Here is a 26,353-nt window from a genome sequence, read left to right on the forward strand (position 1 = left end):
CAGATATACATAAATATTTATTTAGTTATTTACTGTATATTTATTTATACAATAATTAATTGATGCTCAAATTACCATTTTCCGATTGGGATTCATGAAGTAATTTTATTTGTTTATATCACTGACAAAACCAATTGGGTAGCAAATGTGTTTTTAAGCCGACATAGCAAAATAAATAAATGAGCTTTACGTGTGAAATGATTGAACATTATACTGCAATTTAACAACACACATTTCCTTTGCTGCCTTCTATATATACTGAAGTAGAACCGCGTTAGGTATGAAACCTGACATTTTTACTTAATTAATTTTGTTGATTCATTTTGATGCTTTATTGCAGTGAGCAAGAAATCTGTTTAGTATTTGTGAATGTCATTTCAGACTGAACAGTGTACCTCTTAAACAATCGTTAGCTATTTGGTCTATTATAAAGATAAGTAATTCTGCAATCTTATCTTTTGTAGTGCACTATTACTACTGTGGAAAGCTGTATAGTTAAGCAATCCTTTCGTATTACATTGTGTTTGCAATTGTTCCTCTGAAAAATAGCACGTGCATTATGCAACGCATAGCTGTCATTGGTGGCACCGGTATGACCGGTCAATGTGTAGTTGATTACGCATTACAAAAAGGTAAATAAGTTTCATGTGCAAGTTTGTCTATGTATATAATTGAAACTTTTTTTACTTTCAGGATTAAAGGTCCGTCTTTTATATCGCAGTGAGAAAACTCTTCCCGATCGTTTTAAAGACAAAGTGGAATTAGTTAAAGGCGATGCCTTAAATTTAGAAGACTGTAAAAATGTTATTGACGGTGTTGACGGCGTTTGCATTATTTTGGGAACACGCAATAAGTTGGAGGCTACCACCGAATTATCAAGTGGCACGAAGAATTTGATTACAGCCATGAAAGAAAAAGGTGTGCGCCGTTTCTCCATTGTAATGTCATCATTTTTATTCCGTCCTCTTAATGAAGTGCCTGGAGTATTTCATAAACTGAACGAGGAGCACAAACGTATGCTAGATTTGACAAAGGAGTCTGGTTTGGACTATGTGGCTATATTACCACCACACATATCCGATGAACCATCCAGCGATTATACAGTGTTACATGACGATGCTCCTGGTCGAGCTATTTCTAAGCATGATTTAGCAAAATTCGTTGTTGATTCATTGGAACAAGATGAACACATTGGCAAAGTATGTGGAGTAGCAAAGAAAATAACACAGTAACAGTATACGAACAAAGCCTCTATCTGTTCGCCCATATAATAATGTATCTGTTTAATTATACATTATTATGCAAACGAAACTGCACAAAAGCAATTAACATACACATGTGTATATTCATATATGCATATTTACCGTTGTATATTTAAATTATTATGGATTTATGGTAAAGCGCAGCTACATATATGGAATTAAATAAATTACGTTGAACCTAAAAACTCGTTCCTTATTTGGTCTTCTACCTAATTTGTCCGATAGGCGAGTTATTATCAAACGTTTTTGGATTCAATTAAATTCGCACATTTATTTTTACGAATACTTCTTGTGATAAGATATAAAAATTATAAATATTTGCAGGTAATTATGTTTTACATTTTTATTTTCTTTTCTGGCGGAGGTTTCATATCAATACCCTCGACCTTTGGCTCAATGCCACCTTGCGCAGTGTTAGGTGAAGGGCTTGCCTCTGAGGGAACCGCACCATTATTAGAGGTAGTAGGATTACCAGCGGCATTATTTGTCTCATTTGGATTTACTTCTGTTGCTGTGTTCTGTAACTGATTTTGTTGTAACTGCTGTTGGTTTTGCATTTGTTGTTGATGTATCATTGGCGGTATTGGAGGTGGAAATTTGCGCAATAATTCTGCTAAAAGCATGTCAACCCTTTGCTTTTGAAATATTGTGCCGCTATCGTCTTTGTTCGATGAAGGGTCCTTTTTATTACCTTTGGATTTATCTGAAACTATAAATAAGACATAATATAATTGTAATATATTTCCAAATTTTTGTGTAAACATTAATGCATTTACTAACGTGCTTTATTGGCAACGAAATCCCATGTATAGCCTTTATTTGGATGATAACGGGAATAGCTGCTGGCTTCTTCGAAAGCTGATTGCAAATTCGTAACCGTAGCTAACTAAGATTTACTTTAGCATTAATTACTCATTTTTAAATTGATTAGTTCTTACGATTCTTGAATTAATTACGCTTGCAAGATCAGGCGCTTTATAAACCATACCACCTATAATGTAGTAATCAGCCATTGGTGTCGCCTCTGTGGGACTATGCCGATGTTGCTTTCGTATAACATATAATATAGGTTCGGCAACGTGAAGCAGGATATATTCTACACCAACCATATTGCTATAAAGTACCATATTAAAAGTAAATAAAACTTATATAATTTAAATACTTTACTTAAGATGCTCCAGGCTCAACCGTTGCATACGAATAGTTTCATTGTTGCAAACCCTGTCATAAAAAGGATTCGATTTGCGACAAAAGTAATCCATAACAGTGGCTGGACTCAGTGACGCCATCATTTGTGTATCGTGCCATGATACCCATAGCTGATTCTCTTGTGCTATGGGCTGGGGTATCTGTCGTCCTGGCAGCATTTTCAAATGTTATAATTTTTAACTAGCACTTTCTACAATTGTTTCTGTTTTTTCGCCGGTTATGTCTTTGCTTTTTTATCACTTCTTCCTTAATGGCTAATTGCACCGCTTCAGGGTCAAAGTGATGAACTTGAACGACAAGTGTCACTTCCTTTTTTCTCTATTTGCACAGATGCAAATTGTTTATGTTTTATTTTTAGTTTATGTTGACTTATTTTTAATACAGATTTATTTATTGTTTGTTGTGTAATAAATCTATCGCAGTCGGTCAGTGAACGCTGGCACAAAACGTGAGGGCGTTATAGCAAATAAATTTATCAACAGGCACGCGACACAAATTCAGGTGAGTCACTACGATTTACTTTCACTTTGGCATTGTTGTATGTCTCTCTTGTGTATTGTGATAAACGTTCTGTTGTAATTTTTTATTTATAAACAAAATTCGTTGTAGTACCAAAATTAACAAATCGAAAATTGTCAATAACAAATGCGCGAGTTGAAAATGTACTTGAAAACAGCTGTGAACTGGGTTGCATTGTCAACAAAAAAGTGCAGTAAAATAATAATGTGATAACGCAGCTAAAGGTCATGAGCAAGAATTTAATAAGTAGACTTTTTAGTTGGTTACACCATGTTTATGAATTAATTTCCCAGTAGTAATCATGAAAAAATTTTAATGTGTTTGCTATTGTTGCTTAATTTGAATAAATAAGATTTTGGCGCTCGGCAATACTGGTCAGTGGTGAGTTCAGCGAAATATGCAACCAATTTTTGTTGAATTTTTAGAAGAACGATAAAAATTTCAAATATTTTAAATTAACATTATTGTTAGCAGAAACTAACTTTTTTCTCATAAAATTAACTTGTACACAGTAGCGTTATGACGGCAGAGTGTCAAGGATTTTTCAATCGTTGGTATAAAAGTAAATATTTTCAATAATAATACTTGGATTCTTTAATAATGCTTCACTGTACAGCACTTTTTCACTTTTGGTTTTATGCTCCAAATTCGCCTGGTTTGACGAATCAGCAACTCGAAAGATAATAAGAAAAACATTTTTGACACTTCACTCCCGTTATTCTTTATATTACTTTACCTTTTTGCAAAAATCTATTTATAAAAATTTGTTTTTTATTATTAATTTGGTGATTTGGCGCCAGCTGAAATATACATATTTTTCAGCAAAACTTTTACGCAGACTTATTAAATGCAAATTTGATTGAATTTATTCAAAAAGCATTGAATTACATATCAACGATTATTTAAGATAACATATTATTATACAATACATAAATTGTGCGAAATATCTAAAATATTTATTAAAAACCACCAGTGACAAAATTTAAAAAAAGTAGGGAAAACAATAGAAAGCAATAGTTGGCTATTCGCTAATTAATAACATACATAGGCATTGAGGCAGTACCAATTTGGGCAGTTCAATCAGTTCGTTCTTTACAGTCCGTCGTGGCGTTTCTAAAGAAGAGCAACAACGAAGAAATCACATTATGGTAAAAATCAATTTATTAATCGCTTTTGTGTTTCATATTTTGTGTTGGTAATTTAAAGTTAATTATTGTTGCGAATGTTTATTATAAATTGAGTGTCAAGTGTAAAGAAGTTTCGCCAATTCAAAATGTTCAGAATTTGTTGACTCATTGCCAGTTGAATGTAGCGTCTCCACCTGTTTTGCCACTACCTTAGTATTACGTCGATGTGTTATCTCCACATGGAAGTTAAAAGTATGGATTTAATTTCTTATAACATTTTTGGAACAGAAAAAACAATATTATGTAATATAGCGGGTTTGGTTAAGCCCCTTTAACTTGTTTACTTGGTCTCTATTCAAGGCGGTTGAATAAAACCTTGAAATTCACGGACAACCGCCTTGCGCTCCAACAGATTGCTCATATAAATATTTAATTCTAATGTGTTCGCAGAAAATGTTGGCATATACATACATATGTATATATTTTGTACGAAATGGTTTTATTTTTGGAATTTTGAGTAAATATTACATATAGCATAGCTTATTGTTTAAACTGTTTATTTTGGCAATAGGCAAATGAAACATTTTTATGTTTTGAAATTACATATTGAATGTTTAAAGAAATCTCAAAATTGTTATTTTCAAACATTGTTTCTGTTAGGTGTTTGCCATTTGTTTTTGTCGTAAACGTGTTATTTATGTCCCTATCATATTTTATCTGCTTACAAAAATATTCGTATTATATGAATTGTAGAATTTTAGCAACGCTTCACTGCCTTCTACAGTGGTGGAGATTATCAAATTATTTAATAGCCTCTCTACCTACACCACTATCAGACTATGCGCTTCATTAAGTCGGAACCGTACTATGAGGTATCCATTACACCTTATTTATTTCATAGTTTTTCTTATTGATTTTAGTATATTATTAATAAATATGATAATTACATAAGATGAATGGTTGTGATAATCAACAAATTTAATTGATTTCAGGGTCTTCCACCATTTAATGTGTCGGGTAGCCCCTTCAGTGTTGTTCCTATACACAACTATCCCGAGCTAATGAAGAAGACATGCGAGCTGATTAACTCTGAATGGCCGCGTAGTGAGACGGCTCGCATGCGATCGCTTGAAGCTTCCTGTGATACACTTCCCTGCAGCTTAGTTTTAACTACGGACGGGATGAATCGTGTTATAGCTCATTGTAAGTTAAGCCAGATACCGTCCAAAAAGATGGCCTGCTTTATTGAGTCGGTGGTGGTAGACAAAAGTTGTCGTGGACAAGGTTTTGGCAAATTAATTATGAAATTTGCGGAAGACTATTGTCGCATCGTATTGGATTTAAAAGCCATTTACTTATCAACCATTGATCAAGATGGGTTCTATGAACGTATCGGTTATGAGTACTGTGCGCCCATATCGATGTATGGGCCGCGTCATTGTGAACTGCCTAGTTTGGAGAATGCCAAAAAGAAATACATGAAGAAAGTCTTATAGATATCAATGCCAGTATTTTTGCGCCAAACAAAAGGAATTGCAAAAATTAATGATTGGGATATTGGCGAAATTACGAAGAGAATGGAGATCACTTCAAGAGGAGGCAAGGTTTACACGCTTTACAGCTTTTAAAAAGTTAAAAATAAAATATACATACATATAATTAGAAATAACGCTATATCGAAGAAACGCACAAGCCTTTGTCGATATTAACAAATTAAATTTGTTATGTATAATATAAAGGAAATGAACTACGGACTGTAATATAGAAATATTTAGTTGTTAAAAATAAGATATTGAAGTGAACGTTGCGCCAACTCGGTGAACTATCAGCTATCTCTTCGAATTTTTCGCTAATCTGCAGCTAAACGCTTTGATATACTACAAATAATTCCATTTATGCATACATATTTTTACTGATATTGATTTCCAAATATTGCTTTTTAATTGTATTTCTTTTTATTAAAGTTTCAGTTCATCTGCTTTGATATGCTAACAAAAAAACTTTTGTTATGCTAGCATTTCATCAGCATTATTCTTTCTGGACCTGGCTTATTTATTATTGACTTTCTTTATTATTTTGAAATAGACGTATTTTTATTTTCATCAAATTTAATATTTTTTTACAAAATCGCAAGATATTTTAATAATTAATACAACGCAGTTGTGTTGTAAACGTATCAAAGCAATTATAAAATATATTGAGAGCGAATGAATCTGCCACATAATATCACACGTTAAAATCTTCCAACAATAATTAAACATAGTGTACATATGTATGTTTGTAGTTTATATATACAGTACATTCTTTTTTAGTTATTGTTTAAGAATGTAATTGTTAACAATGCTTTGTAGGTTTAGTAATACATAAGTATTTATAATAAAAATCCAAACTGAAAAGTGAAATGAACACAACACCGCATACATGTATGATTATGTAGACAACACAATGAGTTTATTAAATATAAAACACGAGTTGATGATAATTGATAACAATAAATAACATAGTTTTTAAATACAAACTACTATTGAATTTTTTTTTATCAAATTGATTGAAACCAGAAAACATTCCTAAAGTAAATCCGAGGAATCTGGACACCATTCCTTTGACAGCTCTTGGTCGGATAAAAAACAATCCGTTCCGGTTAATTAGATCCGACTGTCGTGGGAATGGTTAACTTTTTAATATTCTACTTTGATTTATACAAAAACCCCGAAACAATTTTCTGCGTGGATACATTATTCCGATATTTGTGTCATATATCAATACACAAGATACTACAAAAGAGACGTGTTTTGAGCCACTTAAAGATCGTATACAACCAAAATTATACTTTTTCTGGCACAGAAGAGCGAGATGACCTGAAAATAGCATACGAATTTCATCTATCAAGTTCAAGTTCGCGGCGACATAAAACACCAGCCATTGCCGATATTATTTATAATGTAACCTACAAACACACACATACATATTTGAGTATGTATGTTGGACTTTCAGTTGCATGCCTTGCCACAAAGTAGACGACAAAAACAAAACGCTGAAGAATATTTAGGTTTGGCGAAGCAGACGGTGTACGCACGACGGTGTAAGACAATCAACAATTCAGATTAGAAATTTGGACGTTGATGAAATGGTTGTGTCTGGTTATTTTCATTCTCGTCTGCCTATTGCTGCAACAAACAATATGATGCAACAAAAGCACTAAAACCACTTACATATCTCGTAGTACTGGCGAGATGTGTAAAGTACATACATATAGAGGTGCTGACGCTTATATGCATATGTATGTACATATATATTAAAAGATGTGTAGTGGTGCATCTGGTGTAGTTTCTGGCATGTTACATTAAGCGTTTATAATGTATAACGTGTACATGTAGGATAGTGTGTACGTTTGTGTAGACTCGTGAAAACATTTTTAGTGCTCAAAATTTGCGGCACGTTTCATTTTTATGTTTACATGTCGAACTTGTGTAAATTTGAATAGAAAATGTGCATTTGCATTTTTGGCAATGACCACCAATTTGCCACCGGAAGGGAAATGATCACAAAAATTTCCGCATTAGCATTGTCATGTCTTTGGCAATTTTGATTATGCGAGCATTCAAAAATCTGAATTTATTATGAAGAAAAGGGAAGATCTCAGCCAATTAATAATTTTAATTGCTTTAAATAACATTTGTCAACGATTAATGCTTAGATTGTCAGACTTTGGAGCGCAAAGGTATTTTTTTATATGCAGAAGCAAAAATTGCATCTTTCAGAAAAAATATTAATTGAACTAACGTTAAAAGTGGTTCTATTTCTTAAAAAACAAAACGTTAACTTCGGTTGCAGCTTCACAAATATAAAAGATTAAGACAAGATCTTGATTTGATAGGCCAGTTTGGATGGCAGAGAGAATACCGTTGCTTTAGACAATAATCCAGGTCAAATTTCAAGAAGACATCTCGTCAAATAAAGAAGTTTGACCAAGGATTTTTTGACCGATCAGTTTGTATGGTTAGGTAATAATCCGTGCCATATTTCGTTAAGATATCTTGTCAAATACAAGAGTATTCCATAAAATAACATAATTTTGTTTGTTCAGTTTGTAAGACAACTATATACTATAGTGGTCTGATAACGGCGGTTCCGACAAATGAGCAGCTTCTTGTGGACAAATGGACGTGTTTCAGATCTATATCTAAATTGTTCATAATATAAGGGAAACGATTCGATTTTGAGTATTTATTGATATTTATGTAGATTTATTGATATGTATTGAGAGTTACAGTCAGACTAAAAAAGTTAAAAATCTTCACGCCTTACAATACATATCAAAGTATAATTTCACAATGAAATTATGCACTAAAATTTAGTTCTTATATGTGAAGTTATGCACATAAATTAATGAAAATCATGAAGTGTGGCAATCTTAATTGCGTTGTTATGATTACGTTTAATTAAATTACTAATAAAAACAAAAAAAATCAAAAAATCGAATAGTTTTGACAGAAAAACTTCGTGGCCGTGGCGTCAAACACATAGCAATTGTTTGTAAATAAAAAAAGAACGGAAATTAACTACAGAAAAATTAACATAAAAAATAAATATATAAAAATTGCGAAATGCGTGTCTAATAAAAGAAAAATCGTATTACTGCATTAGTTTTGTAGCCGATGCATTCGCATTAGTGGTAATCTTCCGGGCATCGATTTCGTCGTTTGGAGTTTCAGTATTTTTGAAATGCACCGTCATATTATGCTGAATATGATCCATTATACATTTAAATGATATCTTACAGATGTGACATATAATGGCTTTATTCGGTGTACGATGTATACCAGCATGAGCTGTTGTTTTCTTTACCATTCTTGCTGCGGGTGGCGCCATCTCCGGCAATAAACCGTCAACTGCTGCAGCCGCGCTGTTCGCTATTATGGTAATTTCAGCAAGCGCTAAAAAAAATATAAAACATAATTTAATTTTTACTCATACTGTATTTAAAATATTTTTATTTTACCTTTTTTATCATTTGTGGAATCTGTAGAACTTACAGAAATGCTACTCAAATCTGAGTGAGAACGCTGTGGCGGTACATTCGTCAATGTATTTTGTATTTGTGAGTTTATTTTAGCACCAGAAGTGCTTACATGGAAGACCGAAGGCAATTGAGCTTTTTCAACATGATCCATTTCATGGAATTTTAACTTGCGCTTATCATTTGGTGGTATTTTTGGACAATTTTGCAGCAGGTGTATGTGTAAAGCACGAAGTAGTGCAAACTTTTTATCGCAATATCTACATTTATTTCCATTATTTGAATGTGTAATTGATGAAGCTGTACTCGCAGCGCTTGTGGCAGTTTTCTTAACAAATGCTGGTACACCATCACCTTCATGAGAACGCTTATGTGCATCTAAGAGTGACTTAAGGCTAAATTTACAACCACAAACTTTGCAAACGAAAATGCTGTCGGGTTTCGCGGTTACAATTGGCCGAGTTTTCGTATTCGGTGCAGTTAATGGTGGAACGTTAGCAGCTTTAGCCGACACTACGGAGTACAAGGACTTTCGATTGGTTGGTCCTTGCTTAGTAGATTCAGTGTGTGGCTTTTGTGTACATTTTGTATTGACCTCAGTTTGTACCGTTCTACCTATTGGCAACATACTTTTGCGATTGTTGTGCGATAGCCCTGTGGGTATGGTACTTTTTCTGTTTTGATGCGTGTTGGGTAGAACAGATCGTCGAGCTATTTTACGTGCGGGACTGTTTAATGTGGTCTTTACCAATACCGACATACGTTGTGTAAATGCAAAAGGACGTTTTTCACCTTGTGATGCTACACTAGATGGTAGCATTGATGAGCGTCCTTTTGGATTATATGAAATAGACTTACGCGTATCCGAGAGAGATGTTGTTTTGGATTTATCGTTCTCTGTGATTGTAGCTTCAGCGAATTTCAACACCTTGTTCATTAATTTTGGAATTTCCTTAATCTCTTTGTCAATATTTGATTTTGTACCAATATTGTTTAGTGTATAACGATTATTTGGATTCATAGAAATTCTTGATGGACGATTAGCTTTGAGATCAGGTTCGCATAATGGCTTCTTAATCAGTGATTTTCTTTTGTTTATATCTGAAACTATATAGGTGTTTATAGTAATTTCATCAAAGATATACAAGAGACTTATAAATAAAGTATAACAATTTGTACACACCTTTATTTTCTGATTTTTCTGGATCCCGTGGTAGTTCGTCGGTTATTGATATCTTACTGTTGGTGGCCTTTGGTGTTGTTTCTTGAATGTTTGGCTCTTCCTTAAGTTTACTAGTATTTATTTCGTCAATAACTGATGTTTCTTCTATTATTGTCCGTAGTGAGGTTTCGTCGTTTTTATTTGATATTGCTGTTACCTGTTTAGGAGGTAAAGCATTTTCCTTATCTGTGGGGTTATTAACTTTTTTGTCATCCATGTCCATAAAAGCAAACTTTAGATCCACACATCTTTCAGCGCCGGAGCCGCGAACAACTTCAACACTACGCAATAACTGTTCCTTGGTGGGTGTCGAGCTGACAACATTATAATCTTGCAAAATACGCTTTGGTAAAGCAGTGAGCTTTGAACACGCGTCCATATGCTTAACTGATTCTAGGTAGTTCAAATGCGAATCTAACGCCTCCAGCGTGCTATTTTGATGAATTTCCTGAGAATTTTCAACAGTTGCCTCCTCATGGTCCATGTTTGACAACATTGAAAGATCACATGTAGTAGCTTCCAATGTTTTATATGCTGCACTAGAAATGCTTGAATCAAACGACAAATACATGGACACTCCGGTAGTATTCGCTTCACTAAATGCTTGCCTAGAGATATCCATTATGCGTTTTTGTTTTAATGTGCTAATTTATTATATTTTAGGTTTTAGCACGTCAGAGTCACAATTTTTTCAAAACAGATAAGTAAAACTACAAATTTTTGAATATCCTCACAATATTAATAAACAACAATTTTTCCAAAGCCCGCTAAGAATGCATTTATTTTTTCATCTTCTTCTTCAGTTTTGTCGAGGCGTTACTTTTTAAAAGCCGCTTACCTGTCAAATACTTCTACACCAGGGTTGCTTCGTTGATCCTTTTGCAGCTGCTTTAAAAGTTGTGTTTATATAGATATTTATAAATAAATAAAAAAAATTATACATACAATATTCATAGTAGTACACTAATTTTGAATTATATTTAAGAAATTGATTTACAATATTTCCTTTTTTGTATGGCCTAAAATTTTTTCAACCCTGGTCATGCGCTATTGCATATAAATTTGTTAATAGTAATGGTGCAAAAAGGTTGGAGAGAAATAAATTTGTATATATGAGTATTTCCGTATGATATGCGCAAAAAATTAGGAAATAAATTTGTTCGAAATGAATAAATAGTGGAATGTATAAAAATTACAAAATGGCAACATTGTGTGCTGCCACTTTCGAAATATGTTTTAAAAGTTCACCACACCCTTTTCAACATTTCGAAGCTCGACGGCCATATTTTCTTTCTTTTGGATTCTTGAAGTGAAATAGCCAACATGGGTTTCGCAAATCTTTGGTATTCTCATCCACGTAAATACGGCCAAGGCTCAAGATGCTGGTAAATATTTTACAAATAATTTAATTTGGAGGAAAATTTCATCACCGAGGCAAAATTCCAGCATGTCGCTAAATTTTACTATGTGAAGTATTTGAGGTTATGTCAAAATGCAAAGTCAATGTGCCTTTGGTGCTGGGGTTTTCATTTTTACATTGAGAATATGCTGGAGTTTTGGCAATAGTGAAATATGCCCCCGGTTGAGTACGGAAATCTCGTAAAATTCATCATTTATGATTTCCTTAATTGAGGGTGGCAAAAGTAATTTGGTTACTGAACGATTTTTCTACTTCGTGTTTGCTTTAATGCAAAGTAGAATTGGTACAGTAATCTACACAGAAACACTTGCACAAATAAAACATATATACATATAGTATATCTTTGAATAAAACAAAATCTTGTTCCTAATACATATGTTTTAAAAATTAAAGCCGTTCCTGCTCTAACCGACATGGTTTGATCCGCAAATATGGTCTGAACATCTGCCGTCAGTGCTTCAGAGAGTATGCCAATGATATTGGCTTCAAGAAGGTAAGCACTAAAACCATTTGAATGTACTTAACAATAAATAAATTGTATTGTATTTATCTACTTACAGCTCGATTAAATTGAGATAAATCTCATCAGATGACACCAACAATATATGTATTGGGTCATCGAAATATTTTCACATATTAATACAAGTAGATTGTTGGAAAGACAAACTACCTGAATTAATATGTGGGCAACAACAGCAACAGCAGCAACAACAACATCATTTGAAAGTTTGAATAAGAGGCAATGGAATTGAAAAACTAAATGGTTTTTCAAGGAAGTGAGCGCGAGTACAAATAGTTATTTACTGTGAAAGTGAAATCACTTATTTGAGCTTTCCGATGAAAATAAAACATAACAAGAAGAATTATTTATACAATTTTTTATTTCAACATAAGTTATAATGCCAGCAACAAACATAGTGAGATGCTTGAAAAAGAGGTAGTTTATTTTAGATATTCAATGTCACACGTTGTGTAGCTTTCCGTAATTCTTCTGATGTCCTAAAAAGACAATTTTATGATAATCTTAAGCATTTATTAGTTCACTTACAGCTAGGTATCCCATGATTCCACCATTGTGGTTTTTATTTATTGATCCTAATTTAAGTGAACATTAGGTCTTGTGCGATTGTATTACTATTTTATATTTAGTATAAATTACACTTACATAGTTCTCCAAGTTTTTGGAAATGAATGATTCAGCAAAAATGCCATTACAGAAACGAATATTTACGTACATATGTATTTAGCTGGAGAAAATAAAACTCTTTTGGAAGTTACATACATATTTTCTCGTATTCAACCATTAGTTCAGAACATAAACTACGTCAATTCCCTCGTTGGATCGCTGAGTTTTAGAATAAGAACATGAACTACGTCAGATGATTCTAATAGCCGGCATTGACTTGGGTTTCGTAATGTGTAGGACACTCGCTACAATAACAATAAGATTACACATAAATTTAAATGTACTTCACCTTTTTTAAAACACCAAAAACATGACCGAATTACATTGTTTTGAAATTGATTTTCCACTTGCATCATTAATGCTTAAAGTTCTTTCTCAGATAGAAGTGCGAAATGAGCTTGTGTACAAAAAATAAAAGGAAATTTTAGTTAAATAGAGGATTTTACAAACTTTTAGCATCTCATATTTTCATATAGACTTATCTATTTTTAGATGGGTAATAAATGAAGTATGTGCATCAAATCATGGACACCGGTGTATGTAATTACAATTAGTATGGAAACGTATTCTGCACCCAATTATAGTGTTATTTTTTAATAGTGATATAAGCAAAGTAAGACATCTTTTTAAATAAACTTATTTTAAATTAATCTTCCTTCCGCACCACCGTTTTCCGATCAAATTGACCGAATTTGGCAGCGTTTCAGCGGTGTTGAGCGAGTACTCAGAGAGTTGACGTCGCCCGTATGATCTCAAATTTAAATGTATGTATGAAAAAGTTATGGTGGTTTGGTATGTCCAAAAAGTTTGAAGTTAAGTCAAGTTTAGTTTATAGTTTCAGTTGCAAACGAACCGCGACCACGAAGCAACGATTTCTGCGCATGCGCACCGATCATTTTATAAAAGCGAATCACTAAAGCGAAAGATATAGCAGTCGACGGTCATATGAACGTTTACAAGATATGACTGCATCACAAAACATATTAACAGGTGCTAAAAAGATATAACAATGGAAATATACACATACATACATAGTTGTATGAATAAAGTTTATAGATAATCAGCCATTGTGTTCTGAGCAGCAGTGCAACGCGCACGACAAAGTAACAAAAGTGTCGGTTAACGTGTTTAATATTTGACTTCAATTTGGTTTAATTTAATCCTAATTTTTCACGTTTGACTATTCGATTTGAAATGACTTGCTAATTGTAGTTGAGGTCAGTGTGACCTTAGTTGGGTCTTTGGACCAGATACGTTTAAGAATAATAAAACCAAAACAAAAGCAGATATACACATGTGAAAGAGTAAACGGAAAAGTAACCGCTACACTGTTGACTTACTTACGGGCGAACATAAAATTAACCATAAAGCAACAAAACACACAAACAACAACATTCGGCAAGTCGACTGTTGAATGGGAAAATGAAAGTACTACCGATATTGCAGCCAAATCGGCTATTGTACCTCTACTTTGCAGTCATTGTTGTTATCGTTGTTGGGGATTATGCAAGTGCGCTGCAACAGCAACAGCCAGAGCAGCAGACACGGCGAGAGCAAGATCGGCCAACAACTACGCCCAGTAAACAGCAACAACCTGCACATGCGGAAGTAAACCATACCGCCAATAAACCGTTGAAATTCGGTACAAAAATTGTTGATTATCCTGTTGCTGAATTGAATGCTAACATCACAACTATTAATGCTACAGATCGCCAACAATCCGCCGATACCAGAAATAACAAGCAAGAAAACGAAAAACTACAAACGGACATACAGTTAAACAATGCAGCAGACATTGCACCATCATCAAGGGTAGCACGTCGCTTTGATGCGTCCACAGCGCCAGTCACACAAACGATTGGTGAAAATGACGTGCCACCGGTGAAGAAAACTCAGCGCACTGGCAGCACATCGGCAAATGCACCATCGGCCGCGCTACCAATTGCCACAGCGACGTCTAAGCCAAAGCGTCGAGACGGCAATAGCTCGCGTTCGAGCTCACGCGATGGCAAATCCGCTGCGGTTGCAGCAAGTCAACGTTCCAATTCTTTTGATTCCCAGGCGCAAAGTGCACGGCAGTTGGCAACTAACCGTGCTCGCAATTCGAATGCAGCCAATGTAGCGAGCCAGCAAACGAACAGGGGGTCTGGTAAGAAAAGCAAAGTTGCATCACAGCCAACGTTGACGCCAGCGGTTGCAGCTAACAGCCGGCGGGAGGCAAATAAATCGCGCAAAGCCTTAAGTGCAACAACGGTATCAGCACCAATATCCTCGTCCACACCTGCGGCCACGACTGGTAAGTTAAAGATTTGAAATTTGAGGTTTGGACTTGAAGTTGTCTTCCGCTTTGCTGCGCAGTTGTACAATTATATTTAGGTTTTTTCCAATAAAATGCAGTCATGTTCCGAAAATGTCCTTAAAATTGTTCCAAAATAATTTTCAAAGGTCCTAAAAACTTAGTATATATGTATGTATCATGTTCCGAAAATGTCCTTAAAATTGTTCCAAAATAGTTTTCAAAGGTTTTAAAAACTTATTATATATGTACATACAAGTATGTCCTAAGCCCGTTCGAATGTTTGATCAATCTTTCATGTTTTTACGTAATTTTTTAATCAAAATTACTGTTAAGTGCACTCATAAATACATATTCATGTAGCACATTTAACTACTTTGTTGTTCTTAAAAAAATTTATGATTGTTAAATCGTTTATATCTATGTATGTAAATATTTTTAAGACCTTGCAGAATCTTGTGAATTGGCACAAAGACCTTGCAAAACTGGTACAATAAATATGTTTCACACATTTTCCATTTAACCTTCAACAGGTTTTTGTTTTTGACCTGCAACGAATTCTCGAAGAGTCCCAAAAGGCAGTCACAGTTTGCGGCAAGTTACAGTGGTCGATTCTTGCAGAATATTTTATACATTTTTATACGAGTAAATATTTCAAACGAAATTTAAAAAACCATTAATTTTTGAAAAGAAGTTAAGGTATAATTCATTTTTTTGCAAAAAATAATGAAACCAGAAATCATTAATTTCGATTGTCCAGAAGCCATAATACCACTCAAAAAAAGAAAACACTCCAAACAGCAGTTGATTTTGGTCGATCATATAGAAGCTATGCTATAGAGGTCTCAAACATTCATTCAGTTTTTCGCGAATATACAGACAGACAGATATCATAAAATCGAATCAACTCGTTATGCTGATCATTTATGTATATATTTTATAGAATATCCAGCGATTCCATCTGGGTATTACAAACTTAATACATTCTGTTTCAGTGTATAAAATCAGATAAAGCTCCATTTGGATTTTGTGATTATTCTAATATTGTTCGAAAGAATTACTTTTCAAATGATAGTTAAAGCCAGAATGGCTTCTTGAAAAGTTTCATAAGCAATCTTCAAATTCAGCAAAATGCTTAAAGTACGAAATGTTTTCAAAAAAGAAAATCATTCACTTCATTATATGATGATTATTGGTGTAGGATTCGTGGTGGGAGAGAGACTCCGTCGCCGAGTACTATCATTCACTACGGTGAATGAACGTCTAGCCACAATCCGCATCAAAGCGAGGTTCTTCAACATATCGCTGATTTGCGCCCACGCCCCGACGGAAGAGAAGGACGATGTGACCAAAGATGCCTTTTATGAGTGCTTGGAGCGCACTTATGAAGGCCGCCTCTGTCAATTGAAGTGTCGAGACAATAAACTCTTTACTGTTACGAGTTATTAGTTTTACCCCTCTTGAGTTAAAGAGCTCAAGATATCGGCTCACCACTACCAACAGATGGCTGCTAATATTTTTTCATCTTTGTCGACATACATACATATTTCACATTTTTGTGTCAAATAATAAAGAACGCGTTGTAGCTAGTAATGTTTCTTCATGAGTGATATTTATTTTGTAAGTGATTTGGATGTATGCATAGATAGATTGAAATTTGAGCAATGTACAGCGACTTATGGTCTTTTGTGTTCTCTCCTGTTGTCATAACATTTCGTTTAACTCAGTCAAATAAAAAAGGCTTAGTAACGCTCCTGTGGTAATAGTTTTAATATGTTCTCTCACCTGATTTAATTCCCTGATAATTGTAATCCTTTTCCTTGTGATTGCAATGTAATCCAGGATTATGCGCTCTGGTGCTTCTGCTCTTTGTTCTTAAAAGCATAAAGCTGCCTTAATTTATTTCAGAGAAGAGCGATTAGTTTATTGAACTGTTTTGTATCGAGAAAGCCTCGCTTGTCGTAGTAGAGGCACTAGTTGACAAAAACGTTTCCATCCTTATCGAATTGGTTGCCGCAGCTTCTATCGCGAGGAGATCGATTTGTCCATTTCCAATGACGCCTTCATGCTTATGACGAGACTAGAGAATAATAATACTTTCACCATGGCAGTTTTTCTCCAGAATAATTAAATTTTAAATTAAACATGATTCTTTCACTTTCCAGTATACAAATCAAGAAGCAATTAATATAACGTGATAAACTTTACAATAATAATTTCTTTAAGGTATGCTACCTTATGACCAAAAACTGTCCAAATCCAAGCAAAACTGTTCAAACCACTAGATATCGAATATGTGGACCTCAGTATCTGCAGTTGACTTTTGACCGTAATATAGGTGTGAGGTATACAATTGAAATTCAGAGGGAATCCTTTCCTGATAATAATATCTTAGTGCATCAAAAATGGGTTAAATTGGGTCAATACTTCCCTGAGCCCCCATTTACCTAATATAAAGATTTTCGAACTTCTGGGTGACTTTATACTGCATACGACGGCCAATATTTCAGTTATCTTAATGAATATTACAGATCCTGGTTTTCTCATGACAGTGTATCTATGTGCCTAAAATATGTAGATACAATTGAACGAAAATTATACTTAGCCTCCACATAACAAGTACCCGGATTTTCGAACTTCCAGCTAATTTTGGTCCATATGATTGCTGATTACATGTGAGATACCTTAATGCAACCCAGGGAACATACATAGCTTTGGGTTGTGACATTTTAATAGTTAATAGATAAAATTCGGTCACTGCAACCCCCCAATTTTTTTCTGAAGCAATTTCTCGGACTTTGGTTTTCTTACATGTTTTATTATAAACTTGACGTTAAATTAGTGTTCAATCTGTTATTTGAGTTTAGAAATTCAAACAAAATTTCTAATTAAGATTTTCGAATTATATGTAATCCATTATTTCCCACCTTTTTACTCATTATTTTTCACTATGGAATATTGCATTATTACCCACAATGCCTCAGTATTTTTCATCAAGATAATTTCTCGCAGAACGGGTTCTCTAAGTAATAAACAAAAATGCAAATATGAAAACTTTTAATGGCGCTAAGCCACCTTGAGGCAAACTTGCATGTAACGAAAAGAACAAATCATTAGACTTTGTGAAGAAATTTGCATATTTACATACACATGCCAAAGAATGCTTGGTAATATTCACACTGTGAGGCTAATGACGAATTGACATAGTTCAACAATTGCACCGCCCACAGCAGCGCAATGTGAAGAAACGCAAAATGCAAGAAAAAGCAACATTCTGCTGCGAGATCTGCGCTTTTTGCTCAGCGATCGCGCTTTAGGTGCAGCCGCTGGCGCTGTGACGGCCATTAAACGACTGTATATATATATGTATTCATGTAGTTATTTATTGAGATATGTGCGTTTGAGCGCTGACAAGTTAACGTCTGAGCTAAGGTTGGCCTGCATTTGCTAAACGAGCGTACAAACACACAGATACACACACCGGTGACTGACACTGACCTAGCTGAAATGCTAAAATTGGTATTAAAGATTTAAGTTTGATTCAGTTAGTTTTATTTTTCCTTTCCATTACGCGTGTTTCTCTACTAAAGCACTTGTATTCAGCATTTGGTATGGTCTATATAAATAGCTATGTGTGTGTGTTGATGTGCCGTGTGGTGCGCATGGGCAAGATCGCAACTGAACTGTTTTGGTAAAGTAAATGCTTTGTTAAGGCGATAAATGTGTGTACGCGTTTGTTGTTTTCGCTTCGCAGCATGTTTGAAAGCAATGTCCATTGCGCATGCGCAGCGGTGCGAGTGCCATTTTCCATTATTGTTTGCCACAATTGCTGTTTTGAGCTTTACACATATATTATCCAGTAATATAAAGTGTATATGTATACATATATCTATATATACATACATATACATATGTACATATGCATAGTAAATTACGTTACAATTATATTGCAACGCCACTGCACCCAAGCTTACTTACCGATGTTTTACGAGCATTTAAAATTGTTAAATGCGCCTGCGCATGTGCCCCAATTGTGTGTAATTAAATTATCTGCCCGCTTTCAAAACGCATGCCATTATACATACATTATATGCATATACATATGTATATAAAAATATATGCCTGCACATCCCGTGTGCCATTATATGCAATGCATGACTCTCATACATATTTCTGCCATAGTGTGCCTCTTCACAAATGAAATTCGCCAGCACTCCGTTGCTAAACAGAACGTGAAGTTTGCTATTTATTTTTTATTCCGCGAAATGCTCTTTTGTTTGCTGCAAAAAGTAGTGCAACAGATTGTGTTGCAAAAAGTGAGTGGAATATATTATACATAGCAATTTCGAAAAGTGTTGGAAATTGTTGTTTGGAAATTCGAAATTTACCATACACAACTCATTAATTGGTACAAAATAGTTAAAAGTGGGGAAAAAAATGTTTCAAACGCCTAATTGCAACTTTGTATAAATATTTCAATAATACGCCGTGGCGCACCTCAAGGCATTGTGATATTGCTTCTACATTCAAAATTAGCTACATACATACATACATATGTATTACTCACATGTATATCGTTTATGGATCTTTTTTATCTTTTCAGTTGTTTTTAGATCCGACCACAAAATGTTGCACGAAGTATTATTGTTTTGAACACATCACAATTGCTAGATATGGCATAACTGGCTTGAAAAGCATGTATAAACAAGTAAGGCAGAGCTAAGTTCGGGCACAACTGAACATTTTATACTCTTGCAACTTGCAAGGATTAAAAGCAGAGAAGTACTTTCAGGTACATAAGGCGTGTTAGTTACACGGGGTCTAGGGCGAATTTTCACCCGATTTTATACGAAAAACACGCTCTCCCAATTTTATCAAGATAACTCACATATGGCCGCTATATGCGGAATAAAGTCAGCTTCTTCTTCTTCTTAATTGGCGTAGACACCGCTTACGCCATTATAGCCGAGTTAACAACAGCGCGCCAGTCGTTTCTACTTTTCGCTACGTGGCGCCAATTGGATATTCCGAGCGAAGCCAGGTCCTTCTCCACTTGGCCCTTCCAATAAAGCCAGCTAGAAGTTCGAAAACTTTTATATTAGATAGTATATGGGGGCTAAGGGAAGTATTAACCCGATTTAACGATTTTTTAGCGCACAGACATACTGCTATCAGGAAAGGATTCTCACTGAATTTCAATTATAAATTTGACATTGACCATTATTTTCGGTAAAAAGCCAACTATGGGTCAAAATATTTTGTACCTAGGGGCTTTGGCCATAAGGTTGCATACTCTAAATTAATTATTCGAAATTGTCGAATTTAGAGTAAAGATCATCCTGGCCATTGGCTAAATCTCCAAAACGTCAGTGTTTGGTGTGCTCTATGGGGAAAAGTTCATATTTCTTCAAAAATGAGATCGGCTATAATGTTATAGTCAATAGGGAACGCTATCGAACCGTAACCTCTGAGTGCCACAAGATGGCGCTATATATCATAAAACCATAAAGACAATAAAACTTTTGGTGAGCGCATTATCTCGCGTTATGGGCCTGTGGAAAGAGGACATCCGACGCGTTACTGCTGACATACGGCTCCAAATGCGCGAAAAGGGGTTGTCCTCTCAAAGTATATCCTTTTGAGATAAATAATTCATAATTCATTTCATAAAGATCCGAGCACTAGAACCAAAGTTACAGCAGTCAATAGCGCGCTTTGCCCTTGTGCCCCCAGTACGCTCAACAGCTGCAGGGATACACCTAGTGTGGCAGCGTAAATAAACGTGCCTATCAATTGTTTTGAAATTTTGGAGGTATATACATACATATGTATACATGTTTCAAAAAAAAATTGGATTAAGCGAGAGCGCTGATGGCGCTGAAAAAGATCTCCCATTGTTGCATTAATTCCGGCCTTCTTCGTGGATGAAACCTAAAAATAACAAATTTTCGTTAAACTTGAAGTTCGTTCCATCGACTGCGGTATTCTCTGTTGCCAAATGCTCAAAGGACCATAAATCTTCCGCAGAACCTTTCTTTCGAAAACTCGTAAAGCCGACTCATCGACAGTTGTCATCGTTCTCAATTGCCTACTCTGTCCGAAATAGCACCTGCCGGCAAAAGTTTTTCTGGTGTTAATGAGTTAACAAAATAATAAGAAGTTAATGGAAAAATAATTTTATAAAAATTTCGGTCGGTGTGAATAAAGAATAATGAAGATACAAAACGATTGCTCGTGAATCAGACAAATAAATAAAAAATTAGTCTGACATTTGCCACTATTGGCTGAAATCTTATGTCTCAGCAACCAATCCTCCAATTCGATATACTTATAACGCCTTTTTTATATATTGTTATTATTTAACGGCTTAAAAATGAGTGAAATCGTATAGCAAGCACTTCTATTCCTCATATTTCAGCCACTTTAAATTGCATTAGATTATATAACTTTATAACATTATTAAATTAAGCATGATTGCAGTTATCTAAATAAAATTCGCACAATTGGTATCTTCAGGAATTCCGTTTCACACATAATCCAAAAATCGAAACCGAGCAATACCTTCCCAATAGTCTCCTTGCCTGCTTTGTTTCTTATTTGTGTTCCAAAAATTAGAAAGTATTGCATCGAATTTCAATATGAAAAGCCTTGAACCGTTATATTTAATTCAGAACAATTATGTAAATAACAATAATTACATAATTACTATCATAGTCTTTGACTTCTGCAACAAAATGCTCAAAGAAAATCAATTAGATACCGGTTTTTAGATAAATTTTTAAGTACTCGTAGCAACTATTGTATTTTTCTTGGTATGAAAAAATTTGCTTACCTATACAACGGACATAACAAAGTGTGTATATATGTATGTATAACAATACTACATTTACAGACATTGTACATACTGACGATAGTTATGCTATTGAACTTGACATTTGATAATTAAGCTGCAATGCATTTGCACTAATTTACTTAATTATCGTCTTTAAAAGTCATAATTTTAAATGGAGCATATGGTTAGGTACATATCTATATGAATTCATATATATACATATATGTATGTATATATACAGGCGTGCAAACAACGATAAGTAATTATTTCCATAAACGAGAGCGATCTAATGATTACCAGACTTATGACATTAAATTTATGAGGAAGGTCCAATAAGTCTTATCCTACAAAAAAAATATGAAAAATTTTGGAAAGTTTTGATTTATGTATATCTCAACACGGTTTTCATTAAATCGATACATTTGAACGAGCGATTCTCGAACTTCTTTCAGCTTCGATATTCTGGAGGTGAACAAACTAGACTTCCGTCGCGGGTATAATCACCGCTTTCATTATAAAATTATATCCGACGATGAATATGAGAGTTGGGGTGGTATCGTCCCGATTTTATCTATCAAGTTTTCGCCCAATTTCATAACCATTTTAGGTACAAATATACACTGTTAATTTTCATTGAGATAACTCAAATATTGGCCGATATATGTTGTGTAAATAATAAATTTAGTGGAAATCGGCCGAGAGCGTCCCGAGATATGTGAACTCATCAAAAAGTGGGCAGTGCCACGCCCATCGTCCAATTTTCACACCGGCTCTTTGGCGTGTTGATTTATTGCGCTTTTAGTAGCTTTGAACCGTACCGTTATATGGGGAGTGACCGGATTTATGGGCTCGATTTGATCCATTTTCACACCATCGGTTATTTTAGCTTGAATGTATTTAGGAGATATAGCATACATTAAACCTATTAAGGGGCAGGGACAAGCCCTAACATTTTTAGCCCACGGGTGTCTTTTGCACAGATGCTATAATACCCTTTACACATACGAAAAATTCCTTATAAGAACTTAATTTTGTATGGCAGCTATATGCTAAAGTGGGCAGATTATACAATTTCTTCGGAGATTTCATCTTGTTTTGGACAATAACCCAAACGACTCAACTCTTCACGCAGATCAATTGTACATACAAAATATGTATATAAAACCCTTATAAAATATCAGGTATTCGACGTTTTCTTCCTTGTGGCAAACTTATTATGCCCTTTTCAAAGTGTAAAGATGATACAAGGTGCTTTCCAAAGTAAACAGGAAGCCATCTATATGTCAACTGGTGCGTTAGAATCTACTATCTTTATCGAATGTCCAATGAGAATTTCATGACATTTTATTGATTGAAAGTCAAGTTATTGCGTTTTAAGTCTCAGTATGTTTGTGTTATCGGTGCGAAAATCAACTTCGATCAAAGAGCCAACATTAAATTTTGTTTTAAAATTGGTAAAACTTTTACCGAAACGTTTCAATTGATGAACCGAGTTTATGGCGATGATTGCCTATCCCGTAACAGAGTGGTTTCAATGTTTTCAAAGTGGTCGTGAGGACATAAATGACGATCAACATGTGGGCCAATCAAAATCCGTGATCACCGGAAATTCCATCAAAACGGTGCGTGAATTCATCAAAAATCGGTCGAAATCATGATTGAAATTCATGGAAATGGAATTGAACATCTCTAAAACATCGATTTATGGCATTTGATCGAACATTTGGGCTTACGAGAGGTGTATGCACGGTTTGTTCCGCACAAATTGACGATTATTTGACCAAAAATCACATTTAAACCATTAACCACTCCCCGTATTCACCTGATATGGCACCGAGCGACTTCTTCCTTTTCGGAAAAATGCATTTGCCCATGAAAGGAAAGCGTTATGCAGACGTAGAGGCCATTTAAAAGGCTTGCACCGGCATACTCTCTCGTTACACACTCGTTCGACATGCTTTTGGACCGAGCTGTATTGAAGCAGAAAGAGGCTATTTTGAATAAAATAAATTGATTTGCCGAAAAAATAATTTTTTCTATTTTTTTAAGTCCTGTTTACTTTGGAAATCACCTTGAATAAAAGGGAAATTTATAGAATACGGACGGAGCAATCTTGACGGTGGTGGAGCACCTTTTCTACGTCAAATGAAGGCCGATTGTTCCGCAATTTAGCATCAAATCGATGTAAATCACACCTCTGGATGATAGGGCGGTCTTTGTTTTCTTAGAAACAGGTGGGCCAGCTGAAATCCTTTGTTTGACTGTTTTTAGCCTCTGATGTGTACCAGTTAATTCATATTTAGTCGACGGAAATAAAGAAACGCGGCACCCATCGCAAAAACAGTTTTACCGTGCCCACTAATTCACCACCAGTCGTGCGACCACGTTGAAACTATTTAAACAAAAACAAGAATCGATTCATAGGCCGATATTGATCTTTTTTTTTTTAATTTGCAGATACAAAACTAGTGGTCTGACCCGGTGGAAATTTTGACAGTAATCGTCTACATGAACAAAAGATAGTATTATCATAATCCGTACATATGACTTTAAGTCAAATATGGTGGTCATTAAGTGATAGATATTAAAAGCTTAAGTGTCACACCTGACCTGTTTTAAGATTTTCTGACTTGTTTACTTTACTTTTGAAATTTTACAATTCTATCCACTCATAAAATATTCAATTATTTTTCATTTTCGTTACAGTCCGCGCTCCAGTTGTTGCCAATAACCCGCTAAGTAATCCTTTCAGTTTTTTCTCTCCCTCACTTTGGGCTCTGTCCAGTCCACCGAAAGCATTGTCAACAAAAAAGCCACCCAAAAAATATACACCGCCACCAGTAACAACTACAACAGCAGCATCAGTTAAAGACAAGAAAAGCTCTCTTCAAAAAGAAAAATCGACGACGTTAACACCGTTAGCTTCTAATCAAATTACGACGACCGCGCTGCCACCCAAAAAAAGCACCACCGATGGACCATTTCGTATAGCATTGCCAACATTTAACTTTTTCGGCAATCAAGCTCAAAGGTCCCCCGAAGCGGTTGGCGAGAAAGATAAACGCAATACAGCACAAAATCTGCGTAATCTATTCGATTGTCCGCGCGAGAGTGAGGTGCGCTTCCAGCTATTTCCCAAAATTTGTAAAGTCGACGGAGATTGTGCCGTTTGGAACCGCGATGAGTTGTGTTGTGAAATATTTGGCGCAAAAAGTTGTGTCTCGGGCATAGCCAAACCGCTTGAAGAGACTTCACATACCCGTAAGTAACGTACTTAGATGACTAGAAACTTTTTGAGATTAATTTTTCAAGCAAAATATTTTTTATAGCCATATTGGGATTGATACCACGCAAATGTCCGACGCGCCCACTAGCCGAGCTGTGGTGGCAAGTTCAGGAATGTGAAACCGACACGGACTGTTGGCCTAGAGTTTGCTGTCCTGATGGAAATAAGCGCTACTGCAGAACTTCACAGCCGGAGCTGGAGACAGTACCAGTACCGGTGAAACGTTCCTTCAATTATCGTAAGACTTTCGTTGAAACTAATACATTTGCAACAATAAAGCTTTAACTCTGCTTCATAGTCTCCGAGTATATCGAGTGTACACCACCGCCGCCACCCATCTTCGATTTACACCCAAAGACTTGCGCTTCTACTTTGGACTGCTTCCCGAATGTTTGTTGTCAAGAGGCGGGTTTGCGACATTGTCGCCCGCCAAAAAAATCTCTTCTTACTTGGATGGCGAATTTTCTGAATGTGGACTTTGTTAAGCGGCTGGCCCAAAATATTGTTATAAAGTGAGACGGACTGTTCTAGGGTTGCTCATATTTATTAGTGTTGGTTTAAATTTAGCGGAAAGGTTTTCAAAGGATACACACTACATATGTATATGTACCTTATTCGCGGTCAAGTGTAAATACACATAAAAACATACTTACATGTAAATACATACCATACAAATGTACATAAAATATAATAAGAAAGTCGTGATTACATATACATATTTATAATTGTTTGTTGTATTATATAATAATATATGTTAGTGGATACATATACATACATACAAGTTTGTATATATGAATATGATTCCACGCTAATGCTGTTGTTGTTGTACGTTTTGGTGATATTATTGTTTTTGTAATAAACTTGTTTTAAAATATACGATATTTTGTTCTAAAAGTAAAAGCTAGATTAATCTACTAATAGGTCCTGATCGGTTTGTTGAAAAAGAAAACGGATATTATTTAAGGTTCCTAAGG

General features: G+C 35.0%; 6 protein-coding genes across 9 annotated transcripts; 4 read left to right on the forward strand and 2 right to left on the reverse strand.

The window, feature by feature from the left end:
- Positions 1-135: 135 nt before the first annotated feature.
- LOC120782230 (flavin reductase (NADPH)) lies at positions 136-1,447 on the forward strand. Of its 2 annotated transcripts, none has more exons than XM_040114396.1 (3): positions 136-278; positions 341-632; positions 694-1,447. In XM_040114396.1, the coding sequence occupies exons 2-3, from the start codon at positions 560-562 to the stop codon at positions 1,230-1,232; spliced, it is 612 nt and encodes a 203-aa protein (XP_039970330.1). In that variant the 5' UTR covers positions 136-278; positions 341-559; the 3' UTR covers positions 1,233-1,447. The 2 variants fall into 2 exon arrangements, with proteins under 2 accessions (XP_039970330.1, XP_039970331.1); XM_040114397.1 differs by having other exon boundaries at positions 465-632.
- Positions 1,448-1,505: 58 nt separating this feature from the next.
- On the reverse strand, positions 1,506-3,126 carry LOC120782229 (mediator of RNA polymerase II transcription subunit 6). Its single transcript, XM_040114395.1, has 4 exons — positions 2,430-3,126; positions 2,201-2,375; positions 2,043-2,148; positions 1,506-1,971 (listed from the first exon to the last, which is right to left on the reverse strand). Exons 1-4 carry the CDS (start codon positions 2,627-2,629, stop codon positions 1,598-1,600), a joined length of 855 nt encoding a protein of 284 aa, XP_039970329.1. The 5' UTR covers positions 2,630-3,126; the 3' UTR covers positions 1,506-1,597.
- A 625-nt stretch (positions 3,127-3,751) lies between these two features.
- Positions 3,752-6,635, forward strand: LOC120782594 (N-alpha-acetyltransferase 80). Of its 2 annotated transcripts, XM_040114946.1 has the most exons (3): positions 3,752-4,138; positions 4,871-4,989; positions 5,110-6,635. In XM_040114946.1, the coding sequence occupies exons 2-3, from the start codon at positions 4,957-4,959 to the stop codon at positions 5,611-5,613; spliced, it is 537 nt and encodes a 178-aa protein (XP_039970880.1). In that variant the 5' UTR covers positions 3,752-4,138; positions 4,871-4,956; the 3' UTR covers positions 5,614-6,635. The 2 variants fall into 2 exon arrangements, with proteins under 2 accessions (XP_039970880.1, XP_039970881.1); XM_040114947.1 differs by lacking the exon at positions 4,871-4,989 and having other exon boundaries at positions 3,756-4,138.
- A 1,971-nt stretch (positions 6,636-8,606) lies between these two features.
- On the reverse strand, positions 8,607-11,046 carry LOC120766300. 2 transcript variants are annotated; one of them, XM_040091705.1, is made up of 4 exons: positions 10,321-11,046; positions 9,996-10,244; positions 9,120-9,848; positions 8,607-9,054 (listed from the first exon to the last, which is right to left on the reverse strand). In XM_040091705.1, exons 1-4 carry the CDS (start codon positions 10,979-10,981, stop codon positions 8,753-8,755), a joined length of 1,941 nt encoding a protein of 646 aa, XP_039947639.1. In that variant the 5' UTR covers positions 10,982-11,046; the 3' UTR covers positions 8,607-8,752. The 2 variants fall into 2 exon arrangements, with proteins under 2 accessions (XP_039947639.1, XP_039947638.1); XM_040091704.1 differs by having other exon boundaries at positions 9,120-10,244.
- A 589-nt stretch (positions 11,047-11,635) lies between these two features.
- Positions 11,636-12,645, forward strand: LOC120766446 (40S ribosomal protein S29). The gene is made up of 3 exons (XM_040091954.1): positions 11,636-11,744; positions 12,173-12,272; positions 12,340-12,645. Exons 1-3 carry the CDS (start codon positions 11,683-11,685, stop codon positions 12,346-12,348), a joined length of 171 nt encoding a protein of 56 aa, XP_039947888.1. The 5' UTR covers positions 11,636-11,682; the 3' UTR covers positions 12,349-12,645.
- Positions 12,646-14,238: 1,593 nt separating this feature from the next.
- On the forward strand, positions 14,239-26,025 carry LOC120782384 (mucin-17). Its single transcript, XM_040114627.1, has 4 exons — positions 14,239-15,261; positions 24,800-25,354; positions 25,423-25,617; positions 25,678-26,025. The coding sequence occupies exons 1-4, from the start codon at positions 14,388-14,390 to the stop codon at positions 25,893-25,895; spliced, it is 1,842 nt and encodes a 613-aa protein (XP_039970561.1). The 5' UTR covers positions 14,239-14,387; the 3' UTR covers positions 25,896-26,025.
- Positions 26,026-26,353: the final 328 nt, after the last annotated feature.

Source organism: Bactrocera tryoni, chromosome 1 (assembly GCF_016617805.1).
Source record: "Bactrocera tryoni isolate S06 chromosome 1, CSIRO_BtryS06_freeze2, whole genome shotgun sequence".
NCBI lineage: Eukaryota > Metazoa > Arthropoda > Insecta > Diptera > Tephritidae > Bactrocera > Bactrocera tryoni.